The 24,786-nt window shown below is 43.8% G+C and overlaps 1 protein-coding gene across 1 annotated transcript in view; it reads right to left on the reverse strand.

Moving 5' to 3' along the window:
• Positions 1 to 24,786, reverse strand: part of parp8 (poly(ADP-ribose) polymerase family member 8) — a 398,103-nt gene that overhangs the window by 34,547 nt on the left and 338,770 nt on the right. Inside the window, exons 15-16 of the mRNA XM_033030967.1 lie at positions 9,408 to 9,500; positions 3,098 to 3,223 (exon numbers count right to left, since the gene is read on the reverse strand). Coding sequence (XP_032886858.1) covers positions 3,098 to 3,223; positions 9,408 to 9,500 — 219 coding nt within the window. The remainder of the gene's footprint in view (positions 1 to 3,097; positions 3,224 to 9,407; positions 9,501 to 24,786) is intronic.

Raw genomic sequence — 24,786 nt, forward strand, 5'->3', positions numbered from 1 at the left:
GAGGGCAGGAGGATGAGAGGTGATCTTCTAGAGGTGCATATGATCATGAGAGGAATAGATCTGGTAGATGCACAGAGTCTCTTGCCCAGAGTAGGTGAATTGAGGACCAGAGGACATAGGGTTAAGGTGAAGGGAAAGAGATTTAATAGGAATCTGAGGAATAACTTTTTCACACAAAGGGTGGTGGATGTATGTAACAAACTGCCAGAGGAGGTGGTTGAGGCAGGGACTAACTATCCCAACATTTAAGAAGCAGTTAGACGGGTACATGGATAGGACAGGTTTGGAGGAATATTGAGCCAATGCTGGCAGGTGGGACTAGTGTAGCTGGGACATATTGACTGGTGTGAGCAAGTTGGGCCGAAGTGCCTGTTTCCACGCTGTATCACTCTATGACTTTATGACTTGAATCTCTACCCCCAAGAAGAACAAGAGCAGCAAGTGCATGGGAACAGCGCATCACACAACATCTCAAACAATGGCGAGATGGAGTACAGAATGGAGATAGAGAGCTTTGTATCAAGGTAGCAAGAAAAAAACTTATTTCCTCAATGTCAACAAGATGAAGGTGCTAGCATTTAGGAAATGAGGTAATGTACACGCTTCAGTCAATATCAATGGCGTGGAGATGATTGAGAGATTCAAGTTCCTGGGCATAAACATCACCGATAATTTAACCTCACCTAATCACTTGGATTCTAGGGGCAAGGAAGCACACCAATGCCTCTACTTCTTCAGAAAATTAAGGATAAAGTCCCCCAAGGTAGGCTGATTCAGAAGATTTCAATGCACAAGATTAACAGTGAATTGGTTGTATGGATTTAAAATTGTCTTACTGATATAAGTCAGATGGTTGAGGTGGAAAGACATATATATATAAATGACTGGGACGTAAATGTAGAATGGTTCATTAGTAAGTTTGCAGATGACGCTAAGATTGCCAGGGTAGCAGACCATGAGGAAGGTTGTCAAAGTATGCAACGGGATATACATCAGCTACAGAAATGGTGGAGAAATGACAGATGAAGTTTAATCTGAGCAAGTGTGAGATGTTGCACTTTGAGAGATCTAATGTAAGGGGAAAATATACAATCAATAGCATGGCCCTTCATAGCATTGATGTACAGAGGGATCTTGGGGCTTTATAGAACTTTGGTTAGACCGCATTTGGAATATTGCATGCAGTTTATGTCACCCCATTACAGGAAGAATGTGGAGGCTTTGTAAAGGGTGCAGAAGAGGTTTACCAGAATTATATCTGGATTAGGGAGTATTAGGTACAGGTAGAGGTTCAAATGACAGATTGTTTGTTATGGAACGCCAGAGGTTGTGGGGAGACCTGATGGAATGATATAAAATTATGAGAGGCATAGGTAGTCTGAACCATTTTCACAGAATGAACAAAATCAAATATTAGAAGGCATATTCTTAAGGTAAGAGGGACAAAGTTTAAAGGAAACGTGCGGGGTACGTTTTGTTTCATGGAGAATTGGATTGGATTGGATTCAATTTATTGTCATTGCACTTTTCAGTGCAACGAAATGGTTTAGCCTGCAGTCATAACATAGAATAAATAACAAACACGCAACAGTTTAAAGTCCCAAAGTCATTGTCTCTTCCCTCCTTGCTCTCCCTCTGCGCTGAGGCAATCCAAGCCTCCGATGTTGTGACCCCGCCGGGTGATGGTGAGCAAGTCCCGCGGCTGAATCCGTGCTCCGCAAATGGGCCGGTTCAAACTCCACGGCCCGGGGCGGTCGAAGCTGCCGAAGCTGCCGCCCTCCAGTCCAGCCGACGCAGCTGTAGTTGCGGGAGCTCTGGAAAAACAGGTCACCACCTGTGATCTGCGAGCTCCCGATGATGTCGTCCACTGGCCCGCGGCCGAGCCTCCGAGGCTCCAAAGTTGGGTCGGAAGTTGGGTCGCACCGCAACCACAGCCCCGAAGTCGGCCAGCCTCGCGTTGGTAAGTCCTGGCTCTGCCTCCGCAGCCTCGAGGTCGGTCGCAGTTGGAGGCTGCCAGCTCTGCGATAGGCCTCAGCGCAGACGGACATGGAGACGGGGGATACGGCAGGAAAGGTCGCATCCCCCCTGAAGGAAGAGTCAAAAAACATACCACACCCATACCACACCCACCCCCCACACATACACAACTAAATAAACCGAAATAAACAGCAACAACGGGACAAAAGAAAACAAAAAACAGAAAAGACAAACGGACGACAGGCGAGCCGCAGCTGCAAGGCAGCGCCGCCACTTCCAGACGCGAATGGTGAGTGCCGAGAATGCACTGCCAGGGATGGTGGTTGAGGCAGATATGTGGCATTTAAGTGAGTTTTGGATAGGCATATGGATATGCAGGGGATTGAGAGATATGGATTATGTGCAGGCAGATAAGATATGGTCTTGGCATCATGTTCGGCACAGACATTGTGGAGCAAAGAGCATCTTCTTGTACTATGTTCTATCCATAAAATTTTGCTTGTTTCCAACAACTTTTAAACATTTCCGTAGATGTATCATAGATAGCATCTATTAGGGATCCATCATGAGAAGATATAAAAGCTTGAAAATGCGTACCACCAGCATCTGCCCTGCTGTTGTGAGACTACCGACTGCCTTTCATAAGCTAACGGCATAGTCCATATCTCCTAACCCACCTCATTGCCACTTTTGCACTTTGTCTTTTTTTAATCAGCTTTCTCTGCAGCTGTAGCGTTGTAATGTTGCGGTACTATATTTTGGCCCTATATACTAGAACTATATATTGCACACTGGTTTGAAATTACCAGATTTGCACTACCTGTTGTACTTGTGAATGGTTTACCATTGTGTATGATAAAACTTGTCTGCATAGCATGTAAATCAAAGTTTTTCCACTGTATCTTAGTACACATGATGATAATAAACCAATAACAATAACAGCCTGATCTGGAAATGTATCACCACCCTTCATTGTGGCTATGTCTAAATCCTAGAACTCCCTCCCTAACAGCAGCATGAGAGGAACTTTCAGTTTATCTTTGTGGCCATCTAAAATTCTTCATCCCAAATATGTTATATGTTAATATCTTGATGCTTAATTAACAAGAACATAAAATACCCTTGGGTTAAATGCCAAGCTCCGATGATCAAGAGGGTCCATCACAGATGGATATGGCTCAAAAATGACCACTTTTCTTGGAGACTCCAAAGCAGATCGGCACATGGACACCAATAAATCCACCACCTGCAGTGAAAGAAGAAAATCAATTGGAAGTTTGTGGAATTCAAAACTGTATCCCATATATATCCGTAGGGCCCAGATTTCTGATTTATGCTGCAATCAGAAGCACTATTGTCTATAATCACAAAGATCCCTTGCCTAATCAATATGGAGACTAATGTGATTAATGCCAATTTGGGTCAGTGGACAATAATTTTGTTCTACATCAGATAACTAGTTTCAGCAACCCGTTTCCAGACTTTGTTGCAGAATGCAGCAAGATACATTTGTCCATAATGATGTAATGTGGAATGTGGCAGAATTAGATGCCCACGATCGAACATTTTCCAATCAAGGTGAGTAAAAGCAGTCTAGGTCACATTTATCTCGATATTGTATTCTTAGTCCTACATCCACATAGCACAAAAACAGGTCTTTTAACCCACTTTGTCCATGCTGACCAAATTGGAAAACTTGGCTAGTTCCATTTGCCTTAATTCCGCCATAGCCCTCTAAACATTTCAAATCCATATATCTGTCCAAATATCTTTTAAAAGTCAGAATTGCTTCTGTAGCTTCCACCGGCTGCTCATTCCAGATATGGACTACCCTTTGAGGTCAATCTTAACTCTCTCCTCTCTCACCTTTCACCAATGCCCTCTAGGTTTAGAATCCTCTACCTTGGGGAAAAAAGACTGTGACCATTTAGTTTATCCATGCCTGCCATGATCTTCTACCTCAATAAAGTCACCTCTCAGCCTCCTACACTCCAAAGAAAAAAAGTCCCAGTCTATCCAACCTCTAACTATAATTCATGCTCAGGTAAGATTCTTTTGCACCCTTTCCATCTTAATTTATTTATTTAGCGAATGCAAAGTCCTTTAGCCAAGCAGTTGCCTCTTGATCTGCTGTATGAAGGATGACAAGTCCTCCTTTGAGTCTTTGTTGAGGGCATGCTTCAATGATGTGTTGCATTGTTTGCTGCTCTCCACAAGCACACCATGGGGTTGGGCTGCTGCCCCATTTGTGAAGGCTGGCCAAGCAGGGGCCATGTCCAGTCCTGAATCTATTCAGCGTCGTCCACTGCTTCCTTGGGAGATTGGTGCCAGGGACCGGTAGGGTGGGGTCTGACACCAGATGTTTATTTGGGACGTCCTTGGACTCCCATTCCCTTTTCCAAGCTGATTGGATGGTGAAATCAGCTGGTGGTGGGTTCTTCCAAATTGGTCGTCTAGATGGAAGTCGAGCAGTGGGTGGGTTGAAGATGTCCATGTGAATTGGCAGATGAGGGGAGTTTTTGGTCTTTTGGAGCATCCTTTGAGTGAGGACTACTCGCCGGATGTGTGGAGGGGCTATGTTGGATAGGACAGGGAGCCAGGGGAGTGGTGTTGAGCGGATTGTTCCTGTGATGATCCTCATTGTTGAGTTCAATTGGGTATCCACATGGTGTGTGTGGGATGACCTGGACCAAACAGGGGCACAATATTCGGCTGAAGAAAATGCAAGGGCTAGTGCTGAAATGCGCAGTGTGGGGGCTGCTGCCCCCCACTTTGAGCCAGCAAGCTTACTGAAAGTGGATGTCTTAATGACATCCTTCTATAGCTGAGTGACCAAAAGTGCATACTGTTCTCTCATCATCCAAGCTTCCTTGTTCCCAGCTGCCTTGCCCTTAATTCCAACAACAACAGGCATACCATGAAATCTCACTATCACCCTTTTAAAATCATCCCACTGTCCGAACGTTCTTTGCCCGTAAACATCCTACTCATCAACATTTGCAAGTTCCTGTTTAATACCAACAAAGTTGGCCTTGTCCCAATTCAGAACTATATTTTAAGGGCCCACCCTATCCTGATCCATATTTTAAAGCTGATAGAGCTATGGTTGCTGGTCCCAAAAGGCTCACCTACCAACACCTCAGTCACTTGCTCTTCCCAATTTCCCTTAGGGTTGGTTGCTTTGCCTCTACCTGATATTAATGCCATGATGTTCTCCTTAATCCATAAAGCGACTCCCTCCTTCCACTTTTACCCCCACCTCTATCTCGCCTGCAGCATTGTACCCTGGAACATTAAGCCACCAGTCCTGCCCTCTCCCTTAGCCAGGTTTTCATAACAGCTATAATGTCCCAGTCACATGTACCTATCCATGCCGAGTTCATCTGCCTTACTTGCCAGGCATCTCGCATTGAAGTAAATGTAATTTAATCCACCTGTCCTTCCTCATTCCCTGCATGCTCCTGCCTACCCTGTTGACTGAACTTACTTTCATTGCCTTCTGTACAGACTTCCAGCCTCTCACCTGGCTCACTCCTGCTTCGGCATGAAGGGAGAGGCCTCCAAGCCAATGTTCCCCATTTATGGGGGAGTCCAGAACTAGGGGTCACAGTTTAAGAATAAGGGATAGGGCATTTAGGACTGAGATGAGGAAAACCTTTTTCACCCAGAGAGTTGTGAAGCTGTGGAATTCTCTGCCACAGAAGGAAGTGGAAGCCAATTCACTGGATGTTTTCAAGAGAGAGTTAATTTAGCTCTGAGGGCTAATGGAATCAAGGGTTACGGGGAAAAAGCTGGAACATGCTACTGATTTTGGATGATCAGCCATGATCATAATGAATGGTGGTGCTGGCTCGAAGGACCGAATGGCCTACTCTTGCACCTATTTTTTATGTTTCTAAGCCGGCCCCTGCTTGTCCCCTGAAGACCTGAGAGGAGAGAGCCGGCGATGACGGTCCTGAGGAGCAAGGCCGATATAAGACTTATTTTCTTCACCTTCAAGGTCGGCTGCGGGAGGCACCCCCAGAGCACAAAGGTGGATGGACGGACAGGTGTGGAGAGAGACATCAGTTCGGTGGATGAGCACAATGGCTAAAGGGCCTGCAGCAGCCTGGGCTTTCCTGGATCAGGATCCACCTCATAAGATCTAGAGCGCTGACCGGACTTTGGAATGGCGCCAAAATCTGGTGCCTCTTGAATGCAGCTTCAGTGGACTAATTTTGTACACTTTGACACTTGGGGAATGCGTTTAGGTATGGCAATAATTTACTGAACTATGTAAAAAACGAATTTCACTGTGCGTTTGCACATGTGACAGTAAAGTACCCTTGACCATTGACAGAAAGTATTGTTTGTAAATGCAACACAGTTAGGCTAAGATTTGGTCCAAGCACATTCACTTTCTAGACAATAAATGGACCAGTTCATGCTGATGTAAAGACCCCCAAATGGGGTTGAGAGGGAAAGATAGATCGGCGGTGATTGAATGGCGGAGTAGACTTGATAGCTAAATTCTGCTCTTATATCTTATGTTCTTATGGAAAGACGTAATGAACCAGAGAACTGGATATGCTCCACATTATGCTCCTTGGTTTTACACCAACCACAACGGGTGGCAGATCTAGTGTAGCAATGTTACAAAATTTTGAGATTTAAAAAATCAAGTCTGTAATTTATCCCATCAGATAAAGCATAAAAATAAGTTTAATTTGACACCTAATTCACGTTCATATCTCAAGTATTTAAAAAGTTATGGCCATTTTCATACTCGGAAATGAGCATCTTGTTCCCTATTGATTTTCTATGGACATATCAAAAAAGCTGTGATCGTGAACAGTCAAAAGCCCATAACTTTCTTAAAAATTAAGAGAACTGAATGAAATTTTCAGTTATCATAGAGTGAAGCATTCTGAAACAAATATAAAATAATCTTACTTGGATGACCTGAAATTAAAGCATATAATTAGTTAGTTACCTAATTGTAGCTAATTTCAGACTTCAATTACTAGATCTAAACATCTATCCATTTCTTAATAAATGATTAACATTTTTAAATAGCCTAAATGTCCAAATAATATTCACAAATAATTCACAATAAAACATGATTTTTAAATCTCATTTACATTAATTTATAGGCCAAATGGAAGGAATTTAGTGCTCAATTGCTGTAAATAAATGCCCATTTAAATCAGCTTTCCAGTGGGTCCCTGTGGAACGCGCTGGTTTAGAACGTTCACATTGCGGTAGATTTGTGCCCCAAATGCCCAGAAAAATACTGCGGGATATAATGGGCCCAAAATGAGCTACTCGCAATATTAAACTTTGTATAAAGGGATCTTTAGAAGCCCTTTTTAATGTAAAAATAAGCTACATACCTTCTGTGGTTTGCTCTATGGGACCCTGCGGTTGCTGGCGGTCGCGGGTTTAGAGATTGATTTTTAAACTACTATAACTATTATACGAGGCCTTTAAAACTAATAATAGCTTTTGCGACGGGGTCTTCCAGCGATTTTTCGTTAATAATTAACTAGGCTGAACATCTTCGATTTGAACAGCCTAGAGAAAATCGCGTTTTAAACCCGCCCCCTCTAAACGGCGCCAAAATCGCGTACACCCGCAGCGACAGATTTTCAACGACGCTTCAGGTAGGCTTTGCAACATACCTACCTAGTGTAGCTCAATTCATTGGAATGGGTTGCAGATATTCATTTAATAGGTAGATGAAGGATTTTTACTTTTATTTTTACAAAAGCTAATATTTTAAATTAATTGATAACCATTAAAGTTTTAACTTGACTCATTATTTTATCTTTTATTAATACATTTTAATTCTAAAATATGTTTCCAACATAAGCTGCTAAAGTAATTACAACAAGTAATCCTCCGTCAGTTTCGCCACCTCCAACGTGACCCCACCACTAGCCACATCTTCCCATCTCCCCCCATATCTGCCTTCCGCAAAGACCGCTCCCTCCATAACTCCCTTGTCAATTCTTCCCTTCCCTCCCGTACCACCCCCTCCCCGGGCACTTTCCCTTGCAACCGCAAGAGATGCAACACTTGTCCCTTTACCTCCCCCCTCGACTCCATTCAAGGACCCAAGCAGTCGTTCCAGGTGTGACAGAGGTTTACCTGCATCTCCTCCAACCTCATCTATTGCATCCGCTGCTCTAGATGTCAGCAGATTTATATCGGTGAGACCAAGCGGAGGTTGGGCGATCGTTTCGCCGAACACCTCCGCTCGGTCCGCAATAACCAACCTGACCTCCCGGTAGCTCAGCACTTCAACTCCCCCTCCCACTCCATATCCGACCTCTCTGTCCTGGGTCTCCTCCATGGCCAGAGCGAGCAACACCGGAAATTGAAGGAACAGCACCTCATATTCCGCTTGGGGAGTATGCATCCTAGGGGCACGAACATTGAATTCTCCCAATTTTGTTAGTCCTTGCTGTCTCCTCCCCTTCCTCAACCCTCCTGATGTCTTCTCCCATCCCCCAGCCTTCGGGCTCCTCCTCCTTTTTCCTTTCTTCTCCCCGCCCCCCCACCCCCGATCAGTCTGAAGAAGGGTTTCGGCCCGAAACGTTGCCTATTTCCTTCGCTCCATAGATGCTGCTGCACCCGCTGAGTTTCTCCAGCTTTTCTGTGTACCTTAAGCTGCTAAATGAAATTGAGATATCTGGAGCTTCTGGACTAGTTGTCACTTGCAACCTGCTTCACCTCAAGGAATGAATATCGTAGCAACACCGGCTGTGTGTCGGGAGGCATAGGGCTGGAAAAGTTAAGTGTGATCACAGGAACCATAATTGATTGCTATAGAAGCAGAAGGCAGTTGAAGTTCCTTAGCTGTTGGTCCTGTTAAAACCAGCTAACACCTTTGAACACAAGAGTATTAAAGTCTGCACATCTAAGTTCCCTTGTGGACAGCTTACTTAGTAATGAAACCATTATATATGGCTAATTAATGTGCTTTTGAGAGGCTGGTTCTAGTTCACCAGAATACCATAAGGAATTTTACATTTAAAACTTAAACCTGATACCTCAATGTCCAAACAAAATTCACAAACCTTTGGCTTCTGGCTTTGTTATAAGTAATCTGGATTCTATGTGTGAAGGGAGAGTACCTGAGTGTACTGTGCCACCCAATCCTTCATTTCAACCTGCCTTTTGTAACTATCAATAGACAATAGGTGCAGGAGTAGGCCATTTGGCCCTTCGAGCCAGCACCGCCATTCAATGTGATCATGGCTGATCATCCCCAATCAGTACCCCGTTCCTGCCTTCTCCCCATATCCCCTGACTCCCCTATTTTTAAGAGCCCTATCTAGCTCTCTCTTGAAAGCATCCAGAGAACCGGCCCCCACCGCTCTCTGAGGCAGAGAATTCCACATAATTGTCAAATAATGTAAATGGTGAAGTCGGTGAAAGGAGCATACCTGGGCTCCTGTTGCTATTTCATCTGCAGCTTCATTCATTACTCCCAAAGTCTGGAAGGCAAAAACGCACAGCTCCCGTTCACAAACTGTGGGCTGTAATACAGAAAACAAAGCATGGTTAATTCAGAAAGCAGATATGTATATATTATAAACTACATAAATACATCAACAGTAAATGAGTGAGATCCTAATCCATCATTTTACTCAATTTCAGTTGCATATTTTAGGTGAGCTCCCCCTCCCCTCCCCCACTCATCATCAACAACACCACAGTCACATCTGTGGAGTCATTTAAGTTCCTTGGAACCATCAACTCCAGGGACTTTAAATGGGAGGCCACCATCGACTCCACAGCCAAAAAGGCCCAGCAGAGGAAGTACTTCCTGTGGCAGCTGATAAAACACAATCTGCCACAGGCAATGATGGTCCAGTTTTATACTGTCCTCACCTTCTCCATCATTAGCTCAGCCACCAAGCATGACATCCGGAGATCAGCTGAGAAGGTTGTTAGCTGCAACCTACCCCCCATCAACGAACTGTACACTGCAAGGGCCAGGATGCGAGTGGGTAAGATCATCTCAGATCCCTCTCATCCTGGCCACAAACTCTTTGAAATACTTCCCTCTGGAAGGCGACTCCGGACTGTCAAAGTCGCGACAGCCGGATATAAAAACTGCTTTTTTCTACGAGCAGTAGCTCTACTCAACAGCCAAAAGTCTGTAGCCTCCTTTTGCTCAGGTATGTTATTTCATTCTTCACATGTTTAAATTATAATGCTTTATTCATGATTGTCTACTGTATATCATGTTGCTATTTACGAGCAAAGCACCAAGGCAAATTTCTTGTACGTATACATATTTGGCTAATAAAATGTATTAAATTCAATTCAATTCAATATATGTTTTCGAAAGTTTATTAAAATGATACATTTCTACTAGGCCCTCTTTATGGGATGGCAGAGCTATTTGTAGGCCAGTCCTTATAGGTTAGTGAGTGATGATTTCAATTCCGCAGTTTTTTTACTCATTTTAACTCCATATAGTCTCTTCCAATGAACGATCCACAAAGTACAGAAGAAACAAAAGAAGAAAATTGAGCTTATCAATAAACACTGCTATACTGCCGTCTGCTGGTCACTAACACAATGGCATTGGTCAAGGACTTTTCAGAATCTGTTGAACAAAGCATAGAAAGTGAAATATAAGAGGGAGGAGTGAGAAAAGTACAAAAATAACTTTTAAAACTGGGAAAGGTAAATTGTTATCAATTTTTTTCATGAGAAAATATTGATGAAGCTTAAACTGTATTGATGTGCCATTAACCTGAAATTTTAACTCTATCTCTTTGTAGTGTTGCTCCCTGATAGGTTTTATATTTTGTGCAATTTTTATTTATATTCAGTTTCAGTTCTTCTAGTGATTATATCACTGGGTTAGCAATAAACTTAACATGACATTTAAAATCCCACCATTGCAACATTAGAATTACAAAAAACAATTAACATTGCAAATTATTTTTTGAATGGAAGCTGGGATAATTATTTGAATTAATGCAGAAATCTTGCTGGCCTATTAAAGTCATCTAGGGAATGACTGACCTTATCTGGTCTGGTGTATACGTGACTCCAGTCTCACAGCAACACGGTTAATTCTGAGCTGCCCAGTCAGTCATGAAGAATATGTAAATTCAAGATTCAAGGTTCAAGAGAGTTTATTGTCATGTGTCCCTGATAGGACAATGAAATTCTTGCTTTGCTTCAGCACAACAGAACATAGTAGGCATGGCTACAGAACAGATCAGTGTGTCGTCCATATACCATTATATTAAATACATACACACATGAATAAATAAACTGATAAAGTGCAAATAACAGATAATGGGCTATTAATGTTCAGAGTTTTGTCCGAGCCAAGTTTAATAGCCTGATGGCTGTGGGGAAGTAGCTATTCCTGAACCTGGTTGTTGCAGTCTTCAGGCTCCTGTACCTTCCACCTGAAGGTAGCAGGGAGATGAGTGTGTGGCCAGGATGGTGCAGGTCCTTGATGATACTGCCTGCCTTTTTGAGGCAGCGACTGATGATGTTGAATATATTCAACAACATCAAAGAAAATAAACAAAGTGCTGGAGTAACTCAGCGGGTCAGGCAGTATCTCTGGAGAAAAAGAATAGGCAACGTTTCAGACTGAAGAAGGGATCTGACCCAAAATGTCACCTATTATTTTTCTCCAGAGATGCTGCCTGACCTACTGAGTTACTCCAGCATTTTGTGTCTATCTTTGGTATAAACCAGCATCTGCTGTTCCTCCAGACACATCCAAATAATATAACTTTGCTGCAGAGGTTAATGAACTGTTACCACTAATGGGAGATCTATAATGATTCCTAATACCAAGGCAAGGTCAATTAAGAAACTTTCCATTTAAAGCATATGGAATTCAGCATGGAATTGTATGACATTTATTTACTTCTTATCATCAGTCTGATGATCGGATTGTGCGTAGAAAAAGGCTCGTCTACTTCTGTTTTGCTGCCTTATTACTGAAAATGGATGGTGGTACATCCAAATCAGTCTAATAATCTGAGAGTTTTTGTAAATTAAGTCAAATAAATCTATACATAAACCTTTTCAAAACTAGTTCAACACTCACAGAACTGCTTGGCTGAATCCCTCAATCAGTTGCTTTCATGAAAACCCCCGAGTATTCACTGCAATACCATGCATGCCCAGCAGGTGGCACACCAACTAAAGGGTAACAATAATTCAGCAACAAATAACATTTTAAGATATAAAGTATTTATTCATAGTTGTGAGAAACATAGAAACATAGAAAATATGTGCAGGAGGAGGCCATTCGGCCCTTCGAGCCAGCACCGCCATTCATTGTGATCATGGCTGATCGTCCCCTATCAATAACCCGTGCCTGCCTTCTCCCCATATCCCTTGACTCCACTAGCCCCTAGAGCTCTATCTCTCTCTTAAATCTATCCAGTGACTTGGCCTCCACTGGCCTCTGTGGCAGGGAATTCCATAAATTCACAAATCTCTGGGTGAAAAAGTTTTTTCTCACCTCAGTCTTAATCTTCTCTAATAAAGGCTTTATCTTCTCCAATAAAGTTTTTTCCCTACTAAAATAATTAAATACAAGGGATCCAAGGGCATTTGTGACATATGTATGGCTTGGTTGTATTCATGTATAGTATTATCTGACATGATTGGACAGTACGCAAACAAAAGCTTTGCATTGTATCTCGGTACATGTGACGATAATACACTAATACAATACCATTACAATGATGTGGCCCTTCTAGAATGTAGCGTCTGACAAGGTTCAGCACGTCAGATTACCCGACCATGATTATTTCTGCTCACTTCTGCAGCCTGACAACAGCAAAAGATTGCTTAACATTTGCCTTATTCTTTACTCCTGTTCACTTTGCCTCACTTCTGCTGGTCAGGCTTTGAGAAGTCCAAAACCTTCCACAATGAAGGTTTACCTTTCATTCTTTATGATGCTTCTTAAACCCAACACTTTTGATCAGACTTGCATTTGTCCATTTAAAAAAATATTATTTTTGATTCAGTTTTCTCTTATCATGTGCCTGTTAAGCATCTTTCAAACTTGTGTTGTTACTTCCAGAACAAGGGGTCACAGTTTAAGTGTAAGGGGGAAGTATTTTAGGACAGAGATGAGAAAATCATTTTTTACACATAGAGTGGTGAATCTGTGGAATTCTCTGCCACAGAAGGTAGTTGAGGCCAGTTCATTGGCTATATTTAAGAGGGAGTTAGATGTGGCCCTTGTGGCTAAAGGGATCAGGGGGTATGGAGAGAAGGCAGGTACAGGATACTGAGTTGGATGATCAGCCATGATCATATTGAATGGCGGTGCAGGCTCGAAGGGCCGAATGGCCTACTCCTGCACCTATTTTTTGTATGTTTCTATGCTTACTTCAGATATTTTACTTTGAAATTATTACTGATTTCGATAGTATATTGCAATATTTCTCAGGTTAACTTAATGTCATTAATCACAATACACAAATAAAAAATATTATATCTACTTGTGACCTTTATAAAATGCTAATGCCAACAACTAAGTTGTTATACTTTCCAACAATGAAATGCACAATTATGTAATATGAATTATTAGTTTGAGTAGAAAACTCATGTTTTCACTTGTTTATTTATTTGTTATAAATCTAAAAATCTTTGGTATATTTTATAATACAAACTAGTTGGAGAAAAACTGTGTGAATTGGCAGAAAAGGGCAGCATTGTGGCGCAGCATTGTGGCACGGAGGCGCAGCAGGTACAGTTGCTGTCTTACAGCGCCAGAGACCCAGGTTCGATCTGACTACGAGTGCTGTCTGTACAGTTTGTACGTTCTCCCCGTGACCTGACTGGATTTTCTCCGGCTGCTCCCGTTTTCTCCCACATTCCAAAGACGTACAGGTTTGTCAGTTTTGGTAAGATTGTAAATTGTTCCTAGTGTGTAGGATAGTGTTAGTGTGCGGGTATCGCAGGTCAGTGTGGACATGGTGGACCGAAGGGCCTGTTTCCGTGCTCCGTCTCTAAACTAAATTAAAAGCCAAGAAAAAAGAGTGAAGTGAAAGTCATTCACAACATGAATGTTCATTTGTTCATTCCTTGGCAAATGAGCTAGAGGATGATGAAAAATTTTAGTTATGCAGCAAGTGGCGTGGATCTGGACTGCACTAATGGAAGCTGGAAGACCTGGTTGAATACTTAAAATAAAGTTGGTTAATTTATTAGTTTGTTTACTTTATTGTCACGTGTACCAAGGTACAGTAAAAGCTTTATGTCGTGTGCTAACCAGTCAGTGGAAAGACTATAAATGATTTGCAATTGAACCATCCACAGTGCACTGATACATGATAATGGGAATAACATTTAGTTCAAGATAAACTACAGTAAAGTTCAATTAAAGATGGTCCAAGGGTCCCCAATGATTCAGATAGTAGCTCAGGACCACTCTCCAGTTGTTGATATGGTGGTTTAGTTACCTGACAACAGCTGGGAAGAAACTGTCCCAGAAAGAAAGATTTCCCAGAATGGTCCCAGGAACAAGAATGTGACTGGTTGCATTGAGCTTGCAGAGGTACAGGGGAGGGGGGATGGGGGTGGGTGAACAGAAAACTTCTTCAGTGCAGCTTTCCATTAATCAATTAATCAATCAATTAATGAATTAATTATCTGTCTACCTGATAACGCTACGTTTTTTCGCCACCTTACTTGCCATTTCCCTGTGCTGCAGGTGCAACACGTTTTGTTCCGATCGGTGGTATAATACAAAAGTTATTAAGGTTTAAAAATTGTGAGCAGATTAGTCAGTCAATGCCAAGCAGATTGGCCTCCGCTCCTGTCATTCAACCGGGGTGGCAACGCCCCTTCCTGCACTACGCCCTCTCCTGCCTCACACACAAACTCCTCTCTCCCCTCCTCACAGTAAATGTCTACCGTCTCCACGGGGGGGTCAGTAGAGGCCCTGGTCCTGTCCTCTCTCACTCACCTACCCCTCTGCCCGGCCCACCCTCTGCGGCAACAGCGGTCCTGTCGACCCATTCCTCCGGGTGAATGGCTGTGACCATCGGTCTCCTCCGCCGCCGCAACGTTAACTTGCCCTCACAGCTCTCTCAGAGCAGATCTTCTCCACCAGTTTGTCGAAACTCGTGGTACCTAACATGACGAACACCGACTCCATTTCCCCCCCCCACCAGGCAGCAGTGAGTAGGCAGGCAAGTAGGCGGGTGGGCAGGTCAGGGATGGGCCGAGCGGCAACAGCGGGCGGGTGGTCGGGCACGGCGGGGATGTGTTAAGCGGCAGCAGCGGGCGGTCGGGCAGGGTGGGGGCGGGCCGAGCGGCGGCTGAGCCGGAGTGGATAGAGGGAGGAAGGGACAGAGAGTTGTGTTTCAGGGTGGCTGGGCAGTTTGCACGGAGTTTGAGTAACTCACACACATACACACACACACAATGCAAACTGGTCCAATTGTCAAGTCAACGGGATCTAACCCACAGCTAACAATGAATGACCTGTGGAGGAAGTAAATGGAGATGCTGCTTTTTATGGAGGGAGGGAGGGAGTGACTGAGGGTAGGGGAAAGAGAGGGAGGAAAAGGAGAGGTGAGGGAGGGATTGGGGGAGGGAAGGAGGTGTGGGAAAAGATCCCGGGCAAGGGGGAAGAGGGGAGGAAGGGCAAGGAGGGGAGGGAAGACAAGGGGGGAGGGCGGGGGAGGGGGGGGGGGGAGGGCATGGGGGGGAGTGGGTGGGGTGAGGGGAGGGGATGAGGGGAGGATTAGTGGCGTCACGCCGGGAACCCATCAGCCATGCCAGGAGGGGGGAGGGGGGGAAGGAGAGGGAGAGAGGAGGGGGGAAGGGGGGGTGGGAAGGAGAGGGGGAAGGAGGGGGAGGGGGAGAAGGAGGGGAGAGGGAGGGCAAGGGGGGAGTGAGGGGAAGAGGGGGGATCAGTGGCGTCCCAACGGGAAACTGTCAGCCGCGCCTGCGCAGTTGGAGGCTATGGGTAAGTGGTGGGATATTGTGTTGGGGGAACGGGACCCAACGGGTCCCACTCAGTCTAGTACTGTAATAAAGCTGTGCTGCATTTGTACCAAATTTGCAGAGGACACCAATTTCTATTGCAGACAAGGTAGAAGCGGGTAGGTTCTCTAGAACTTGGCCCAAGAAAAGAGAACAGGTATATTCTGGAAATTGACACAATGGGGTTATTGTAAGAGGACTGGGCATAGTGTAGAGAGGATTGCACCTGAATTTGGGAGCTGTGAAGATCAGGAATACATTAAAGGAAATATATTAAAAGTCAAGCACCGGATTTGATGAAGAAAGGAATGCATCCCTGAATGCCCTGAAGAAAGGAGTGATTAGGATGGGAATTGATAGGAGCAAATACCAAGTAAAATACTTAAAACCTAGCTGTAAGAGAATCTCTAGCAATATGCTAGTAATCCTGGTCCCATTAAATTAATGGTGAAGCAGGACTCAATCCTCCAGTTAAGGCCAGCATTGCTGAGGTGGCCTATGTACGTCATGGGCTTTATGTATGAAGGTCAACTTTATGAAAGTTAACATCAGCTGATGTCACTGCAGTTGCCAAGCAGCCACCATGTGACCTGCGATATAGGACCAGAATATGTTGAAGCAGGTTTTAAGTTCTGTTGGGTACTGCATATCAACTTTGCATCACATTTTTAATCTATACGTTTTGCACACTGCCAAAATAAATCTGTTAATAACCAAATCATGAATAAGGTCAACTCCTTTGACAGTTCTGATATATATTTATATTCTATTAGTTCGCTCAAAAAACTGTATTTGGAAAAGTGTTTGTAAAAGCTGCAAATTTCATTTAATAAAGCTTCTACAAATCTTATGATATCTTGCAATGATGTAGGCAACATTATTATAGGATTGATATTTTGGTTATTTTATTTGGTTATATATATTTTGAGTGGCAAACCTTTACTGTTTACTTTGGCTGGACAGAAAGAGAACTCTTACTCCTAAAGGGCCTGTCCCAATTGGGCGACTTAATCCGCGAGTTCTGGCGAGTTTGCCCTCGACTCATACTTGCAGCATGGTCGACATGAGGTCGTAGGAGGTCTTCGTAACTCTCCTTCATGCTCGAGAATGTCTCTGCGTAGTCGAGGCCTCAGCTAGGTTGCGGCGTTTTTTTCAATATACTAAAAAATGCCCGCGAGTAAAAAAAGGTCGCCATGGAAAAAATCAATACTTTTTTTACTCGTAGGTTTAGTAGTAGGTCGTCAGAGGTCGGCATATTAGTCGTAGGTAATCGAGGGTAGTCGAAGATAGCCTAAGGTAGTCATAGATAGTCTTCATCATAGTCGAAGGGAGGTTGAAGGGAGGTCGAAGGAGGTCTTCTTCACTCTCTACTATTCGGTATCCAATTTTCCCAAAGTTAGTCGTAGCTAGTCGAAGCTAGTTTTCAACATAGTCGAAGCTAGTTTTCAACATAGTCGAAGGAGGTCTTCAACATGTCATTTTTTAAACTCTTCTAAATTCGCCAATTAGTCGCCCAAGTGGGACAGCCCCTTAATTGCTGTTGAGATCTGCTAACAAGTGACTGTGTGTAAAGATCAGATGTACAGTATACTATGTTGGCAGAGTGCTAAAGGACATTTCTGGGGATACATTTTCAAAGCAACTGTCAAAGCTTGAACACATCGTAAATTCTGACCACTATTTGCCACGATCTGATCTTCTTATTTTTATGCCTTTACGTTTAACATAGCATTGTGTTCATTTGCACACACATTATTCATCTCCATCTCTTATTCACCTTCTAACATAAAATAATTAATGAGCATCCATTAACATTTTAATCCTATTCGTAACAGGCACAACTCAAACATTAAGGATAGCATGAATCAATACTTTTTCGAATCTGGATAGTATTCTGCCGTAAAATACTTTGGTATGGTTGTAGGATGTGCAGCCACAGTTCATCTATAATCTCTTTGTACACTCTCTCTGACAAGTAAGGAATGTTGCTCACCACACACCCCAGGCTGCAGTCAGAGAAAGTTGCAGCATGTTTCAGTGACTGACTTATTACACAGTGCTAACCTGTGAGCACAGCAGGCAGCGGCGACTTACAACTATTATGTTGGTTGAATGAGGAAACGCTTTGTACTTACTGGCATCAATGACGCTTGCCATGATGTTTATTCCCATCTTACATAAGATACAGACCCATTTGTCATTTGTAAACTAAAAACAAATCTTTGTTATGCAAAGCTGCAATCACCCTACCCTTCCATATCTCTATATTTCCCTCTGCCTGACACCCAGTCTGAGGAAGGGTCTTGATCCGAAACATCACCTATTCCTTCTCTCCAGAGATGCTGTCTGTCCCACTGAGTTCCTCCAGCATTTTGTGTCTATCTTCGGTGTAAACCAGCATCTGCAGTTCCTCCCTACACAATTCTACTGTCACTTTTGTGCTAGCATATACAGGTCCACCACCGATTCCGGCATCCTTGCTTCCAGAGCCTTTCTCGATTATCCATTTTGCTGGACCAACAGAGGTCACGTTACCAGAGGCTGAGAAACCAGCTTGCAAAGTAGGCCTCGGAAGTCAGCTATGGGATCTGCAGGCTCTGGCTGGGCTGGATCTTCAGAGCTCTGGTCACAGGGAGCAAATTTGACCCACCGTTTAAAATGTTCTCCTGATACACAGACTGTAATTACACCTTCAAGTATAACTTAGTTCATTTACTTGGAATAGCCATGCAAAATAACTCGAATATAGAAACGTAAATGGAGGACATTTAAAGGTGAAATTTTAAGAGTACAGAATCTTTATGTCCCTGTTCGGTTGAAAGGAATTAGTAAAAATTGGAAAGAGCCATGGTTTTCAAGGGAAATTGGACACTTGGTTCGGAAAAAGAGAGAGATCTACAATAATTATAGGCAGCATGGAGTAAATGAGGTGCTTGAGGAGTATAAAGAATGTAAAAAGTATCTTAAGAAATAAATTAGAAAAGTTAAAAGAAGATATGAGGTTGCTTTGGCAAGTAAGGTGAAAGTAAATCCAAAGGGTTTCTACAGCTATATTAATAGCAAATGGATAACGAGGGATAAAATTGGTCCATTATAGAGTCAGAGTGGACAGCTATCTGCAGAGCCATAAGAGATGGGGGAGATATTGAACAATTTCTTTTCTTCGGTATTCACCAAGGAGAAGGATATTGAATTATGTGAGGTAAGGGAAACAAGTAGAGTAGCTATGGAAACTATGAGATTCAATGAAGAGGAAGTACTGACACTTTTGAGAAATATAAAAGTAAATAAGTCTCCAGGTCCAGACAGGATATTCCCTAGGACATTGAGGGAAGTTAGTGTAGAAATAGCAGGGGCTATGACAGAAATATTTCAAATGTCATTATTAACGGGAATAGTACCGGAGGATTGGCGTACTGCGCATGTTGTTCCATTGTTTAAAAAGGGGTCTAAGAGTAAACCTAGCAATTATAGACCTGTTAGTTTGACGTCAGTGGTGGGCAAGTTAATGGAAAGGATACTTAGAGATAATATATATAAGCATCTGGATAAACAGGGTCTGATTAGGAACAGTCAACATGGATTTGTGCCTGGATGGTCATGTTTGACTAATCTTCTTGAATTTTTTGAAGAGGTTACTCGGGAAATTGATGAGGGTAAAGCAGTGGATGTTGTATATATAGATAGATAGATATGCCTAGATAGATAATGGACTTCAGTAAGGCCTTTGACAAGGTTCCTCACGGAAGGTTGGTTAAGAAGGTTCAATGGTTGGGTATTAATGGTGGAGTAGCAAGATGGATTCAACAGTGGCTGAATGGGAGATGCCAGAGAGTAATGGTGGATGATTGTTTGTCAGGTTGGAGGCCAGTGACTAGTGGGGTGCCACAGGGATCTGTGTTGGGTCCACTGTTGTTTGTCATGCACATCAATGATCTGGATGATGGTGTGGTAAATTGGATTAGTAAGTATGCAGATGATACTAAGATAGGTGGGGTTGTAGATAATGAAGTAGATTTTCAAAGTCTACAGAGAGATTTATGCCAGTTGGAAGAGTGGGCTGAAAGATGGCAGATGGAGTTTAATGCTGATAAGTGTGAGGTGCTACATCTTGGCAGGACAAATCAAAATAGGACGTGCATGGTAAATGGTAGGGAATTGAAGAATCCAGGTGAACAGAGGGATCTGGGAATAACTGTGCACAGTTCCCTGAAAGTGGAATCTCATGTAAATAGGGTGGTAAGGAAAGCTTTTGGTGCTGGCCTTTATAAATCAGAGCATTGAGTATAGAAGTTGGGATGTAATGTTAAAATTGTACAAGGCATTGGTGAGGCCAATTCTGGAGTATGGTGTACAATTTTGGTCGCCTAATTATAGGAAGGATGTCAACAAAATAGAGAGAGTACAGAGGAGATTTACTAGAATGTTGCCTTTGTTTCAGCAACTAAGTTACAGAGAAAGGTTGAACAAGTTAGGGCTTTATTCTTTGGAGCGCAGAAGGTTAAGGGGGGACTTGATAGAGGTCTTTAAAATGATGAGAGGGATAGACAGAGTTGACGTGGATAAGCTTTTCCCACTGAGAGTAGGGAAGATTCAAACAAGGGGACATTACTTGAGAATTAAGGGACAGAAGTTTAGGGGTAACATGAGGGGGAACTTCTTTACTCAGAGAGTGGTGGCTGTGTGGAATGAGCTTCCGGTGAAGGTGGTGGAGGCAGGTTCGTTTTTATCATTTAAAAATAAATTGGTTAGTTATATGGACGGGAAAGGAATGGAGGGTTATGGTCTGAGCGCAGGTATATAGAACTAGGGGATAATACGTGTTCGGCAGGACTAGAAGGGTCGAGATGGCCTGTTTCCGTGCTGTAATTGTTATATGGTTATATGGTTATATGGTATATTCAAATATCAACTTTGGGTTCTTTATTTTGAATTATCTCACAAAATGTAACTTTTCCCCCCAAATTCATACACGTTTTGGTATCACCAAACTAGCGCGATTGGAGGCAGCACTCATCTCTGCAACTGGATCCTCGACTTCCTGACTAACAGACCCCAATCAGTGAGTATAGGATGTCGGAAAGAAGGGGATGAATATTCTGCAGCGTGACTTTAGAGAGCTCGGAAAAATGCTGAAAAGCAGGACCTCCAGGGTTGTTATCTCCGGTTTGCTTCCAGTTCCTCGTGCTGGCGAGAGCAGGAACAGGGAGATACGGGCCCTGAACGTGTGGCTGAGGAACTGGTGCACGGGGCAGGGATTTAGAATCTTAGATCACTGGGATCTGTTTTGGGGTAAGGGGGAACTGTACAAAAGGAACGGATTGCATCTTAACAGGTGTGGGACCAGCATTCTGGCAGGCAGGTTTGCCACTGCTACACGGGTGGTTTTAAACTGAATAAGGGGGGTGGGGTGTCGAATGGGATAGTGGAGGATGGAGTTAAAGGGAAAGGGTTTCTTAAATGTGTGAGCATAGAGACAGAGGGGTGTAAAATGAGGGTAGAAGCAATAGGTAGCAAGGTGAAAAGTAAAAGTGGCAGGCAGACAAAACCAGGGCAAAAATAAAAAAGGGCCACTTTTCAACATAATTGTATAAGGGGTAAGAGTGTTGTAAAAACAAGCCTGAAGGCTTTGTGTCTCAATGCAAGGAGCATTCGTAATAAGGTGGATGAGTTGAATGTGCAGATAGCTATTAATGACTATGATATAGTTGGGATCACGGAGACATGGCTCCAGGGTGACCAAGGCTGGGAGCTGAACATCCAGGGATATTCAATATTCAGGAGGGATAGAGAGAAAGGAAAAGGAGGTGGGGTAGCGTTGCTGATTAGAGAGGAGATTAACGCAATGGAAAGGAAGGACATTAGTTTGGAGGATGTGTAATCGGTATGGGTAGAGCTGCGAAACACTAAGGGGCAGAAAACGCTGGTGGGTGTTGTGTACAGGCCACCTAACAGTAGTAGTGAAGTTGGAGATGGTATCAAACAGGAAATTAGAAATGCGTCCGACAAAGGCAAAACCGTTATAATGGGTGACTTCAATCTACATGTAGATTGGGTGAATCAAATTGGCAGGGGTGCTGAGGAAGAGGATTTCTTGGAATGTATGCGGGATAGTTATCTAAATCAACATGTAGAGGAACCAACGAGAGAGCAGGCTATTTTAGACTGGGTAGTGAGTAATGAGGAAGGGTTAGTTAGCAGTCTTGTTGTACGTGCCCCCTTGGGCAAGAGTGACCATAATATGGTTGAGTCCTTCATTAGGATGGAGAGTGACATTGTTAATTCAGAAACAATGGTTCTGAACTTAAAGAAAGGTAACTTTGAGGGTATGAGACGTGAATTGGCCAAGATTGACTGGCAATTAATTCTAAAAGGGTTGACGGTGGATATGCAATGGAAGACATTTAAAGACTGCATGGATGAACTACAAAAATTGTTCATCCCAGTTTGGCAAAAGAATAAATCAGGGAAGGTAGTACATCCAGGACCGTTGGAGACAGCGGTGGAGGGTCGGAGCGGTGAGGGCTTGAGTCGGGCACGGGGCTTGTTCTCGCGGAGACCCAGGACCGTTGGAGACAGCGGTGGAGGGTCAGAGCGGTGAGGGCTTGAGTCGGGCACGGGGCTTGTTCTCGCGGAGACCCAGGACCGTTGGAGACAGCGGTGGAGGGTCAGAGCGGTGGGGGCTTGAGTCGGGCACGGGGCTTGTTCTCGCGGAGACCCAGGACCGTTGGAGACAGCGGTGGAGGGTCAGAGCGGTGAGGGCTTGAGTCGGGCACGGGGCTTGTTCTCGCGGAGACCCAGGACCGTTGGAGACAGCGGTGGAGGGTCAGAGCGGTGAGGGCTTGAGTCGGGCACGGGGCTTGTTCTCGCGGAGACCCAGGACCGTTGGAGACAGCGGTGGAGGGTCAGAGCTTACCAAATCCCGTGACGTTCCACACTCCATAGGGAGGGTTTCTGGGGAGGCCGCTGATTGGTGGGAGCAGACTAGGGGAAGCAGCTGATTGGGTGCAACCTCAGGTTAGCATTTCTGCTTTTTGGTTAAAGGTACAGTGATTTAGTAAGGGTACAGTGAGCTAAGGGAGGCTAGGGAAGCGGAAAATCAAAATGTGACAGGAGGATCCAGAATGTGTGAAGATAAAGCTCTAGATGTAAAAGGGGCAAAAACGGAAGGAAGGGTAGTAAAAATCATCTGAAAGTGCTTTATCTAAATGCGCTGTACACGGTATTAGTGAGACCACATTTGGAATACTGTGTACAGTTATGGGGTCCATACTTAAGAAAGGATGTACTAGCCCTGGAGGCAGTGCAGCGAAGGTTTACAAGATTAATTCCTGCAATGAGGGGATTGACATATGAGGAAAGGTTAAGTAAGCTGGGACTCTACTCTTTGGAGTTTAGAAGAATGAGAGGCGATCTCATTGAAACGTATAAGATCGTGAGGGGCCTTGATCGGGTGGATGCACCGAGGATGTTCCCAATGATCGGGGAGGCTAGAACTAGGGGACATAGTTGCAGAGTGAGGGGGGGCTCTTTTAAAACTGAGATGGGGAAGAACTTCTTCACCCAGAGGGTGGTTAGTTTGTGGAGTTCACTGCCCCAGGGAGCAGTGGAAGCAGAAACGTTAAATTTATTTAAGTCAAAGATAGATGGTTTTTTAGCTGCCAAGGGGATAAGGGGCTACGGGGAGAGGGCAGGGATATGGACCTAGGTATGGTTAGTATAGTAGACCTGAGTGATCTCCTGGACAAGTGTCGATCGCCTGGATTGGGGTCGGAGAGGAATTTCCCGGGTTTTTTTCCCGAATTGGACCTGGGTTTTTATCCGGTTTTTTGCCTCCCCCAGGAGATCACGCGGTTCTTGGGGTGGAGAGGGGTGATAGCGGTATAGAGGGGAGGGTAGTGTCTTGTGTTCTGTGTCTTGTGTCTACTGTTTGTGGGTAAGTGTGTCTGTTTAGTGTTCAGCCATGAGTGAATGGCGGTGCGGGCTCGACGGACCTGATGGTCTACTCTCGCACCTACTTTCTATGATTCTATGATTCTATGATCCGTGGATAACAAGGGAAATCAGGGATAGTATCAAAGCGAAGGACGATGTGTACAAATTAGCCTGAAAAGCAGCATACCGGAGGACTGGGAGAAATTCAGAGACCAGCAGAGGAGGACAAAGGGTTTAATTAGGAAAGGAAAAATAGGTTATGAAAGAAAGCTGGCAGGGAACATAAAAACTGACTGCAAAAGTTTTTATAGATATGTGAAAAGAAAGAGATTAGTTAAAACAAATGTAGGTCCCTTGCAGTCAGAAACAGGTGAGTTGATCATGGGGAACAAGGATATGGCGGACCAATTGAATAACTACTTTGGTTCCGTCTTCACTAAGGAAGACATAAATAATCTGCCGGAATAGCAGGTTAGCCGGGAAGTGGTGTTGGGTAAATTGAATGGATTAAAGGCCGATAAATTCGCCAGATAGGCTGCATCCCAGAGTACTTAAGGAAGTAGCTCCAGAAATAGTGGATGCATTAGTAATAATCTTTCAAAACTCTTTAGATTCTGGAGTAGTTCCTGAGGATTGGTGGGTAGCAAACGTAACCCCACTTTTTAAGAAGGGAGGGAGAGAGAAAACGGGGAATTACAGACCAGTTAGTCTAACATCGGTAGTGGGGAAACTGCTAGAGTCAGTTATTAAAGATGGGATAGCAGCACATTTGGAAAGTGGTGAAATCATTGGACAAAGTCAGCATGGATTTACAAAAGGTAAATCATGTCTGACGAATCTTATAGAATTTTTCGAGGATGTAACTAGTAGCGTTGATAAGGGAGAACC

This window comes from Amblyraja radiata, chromosome 1 (assembly GCF_010909765.2).
Source record: "Amblyraja radiata isolate CabotCenter1 chromosome 1, sAmbRad1.1.pri, whole genome shotgun sequence".
NCBI lineage: Eukaryota > Metazoa > Chordata > Chondrichthyes > Rajiformes > Rajidae > Amblyraja > Amblyraja radiata.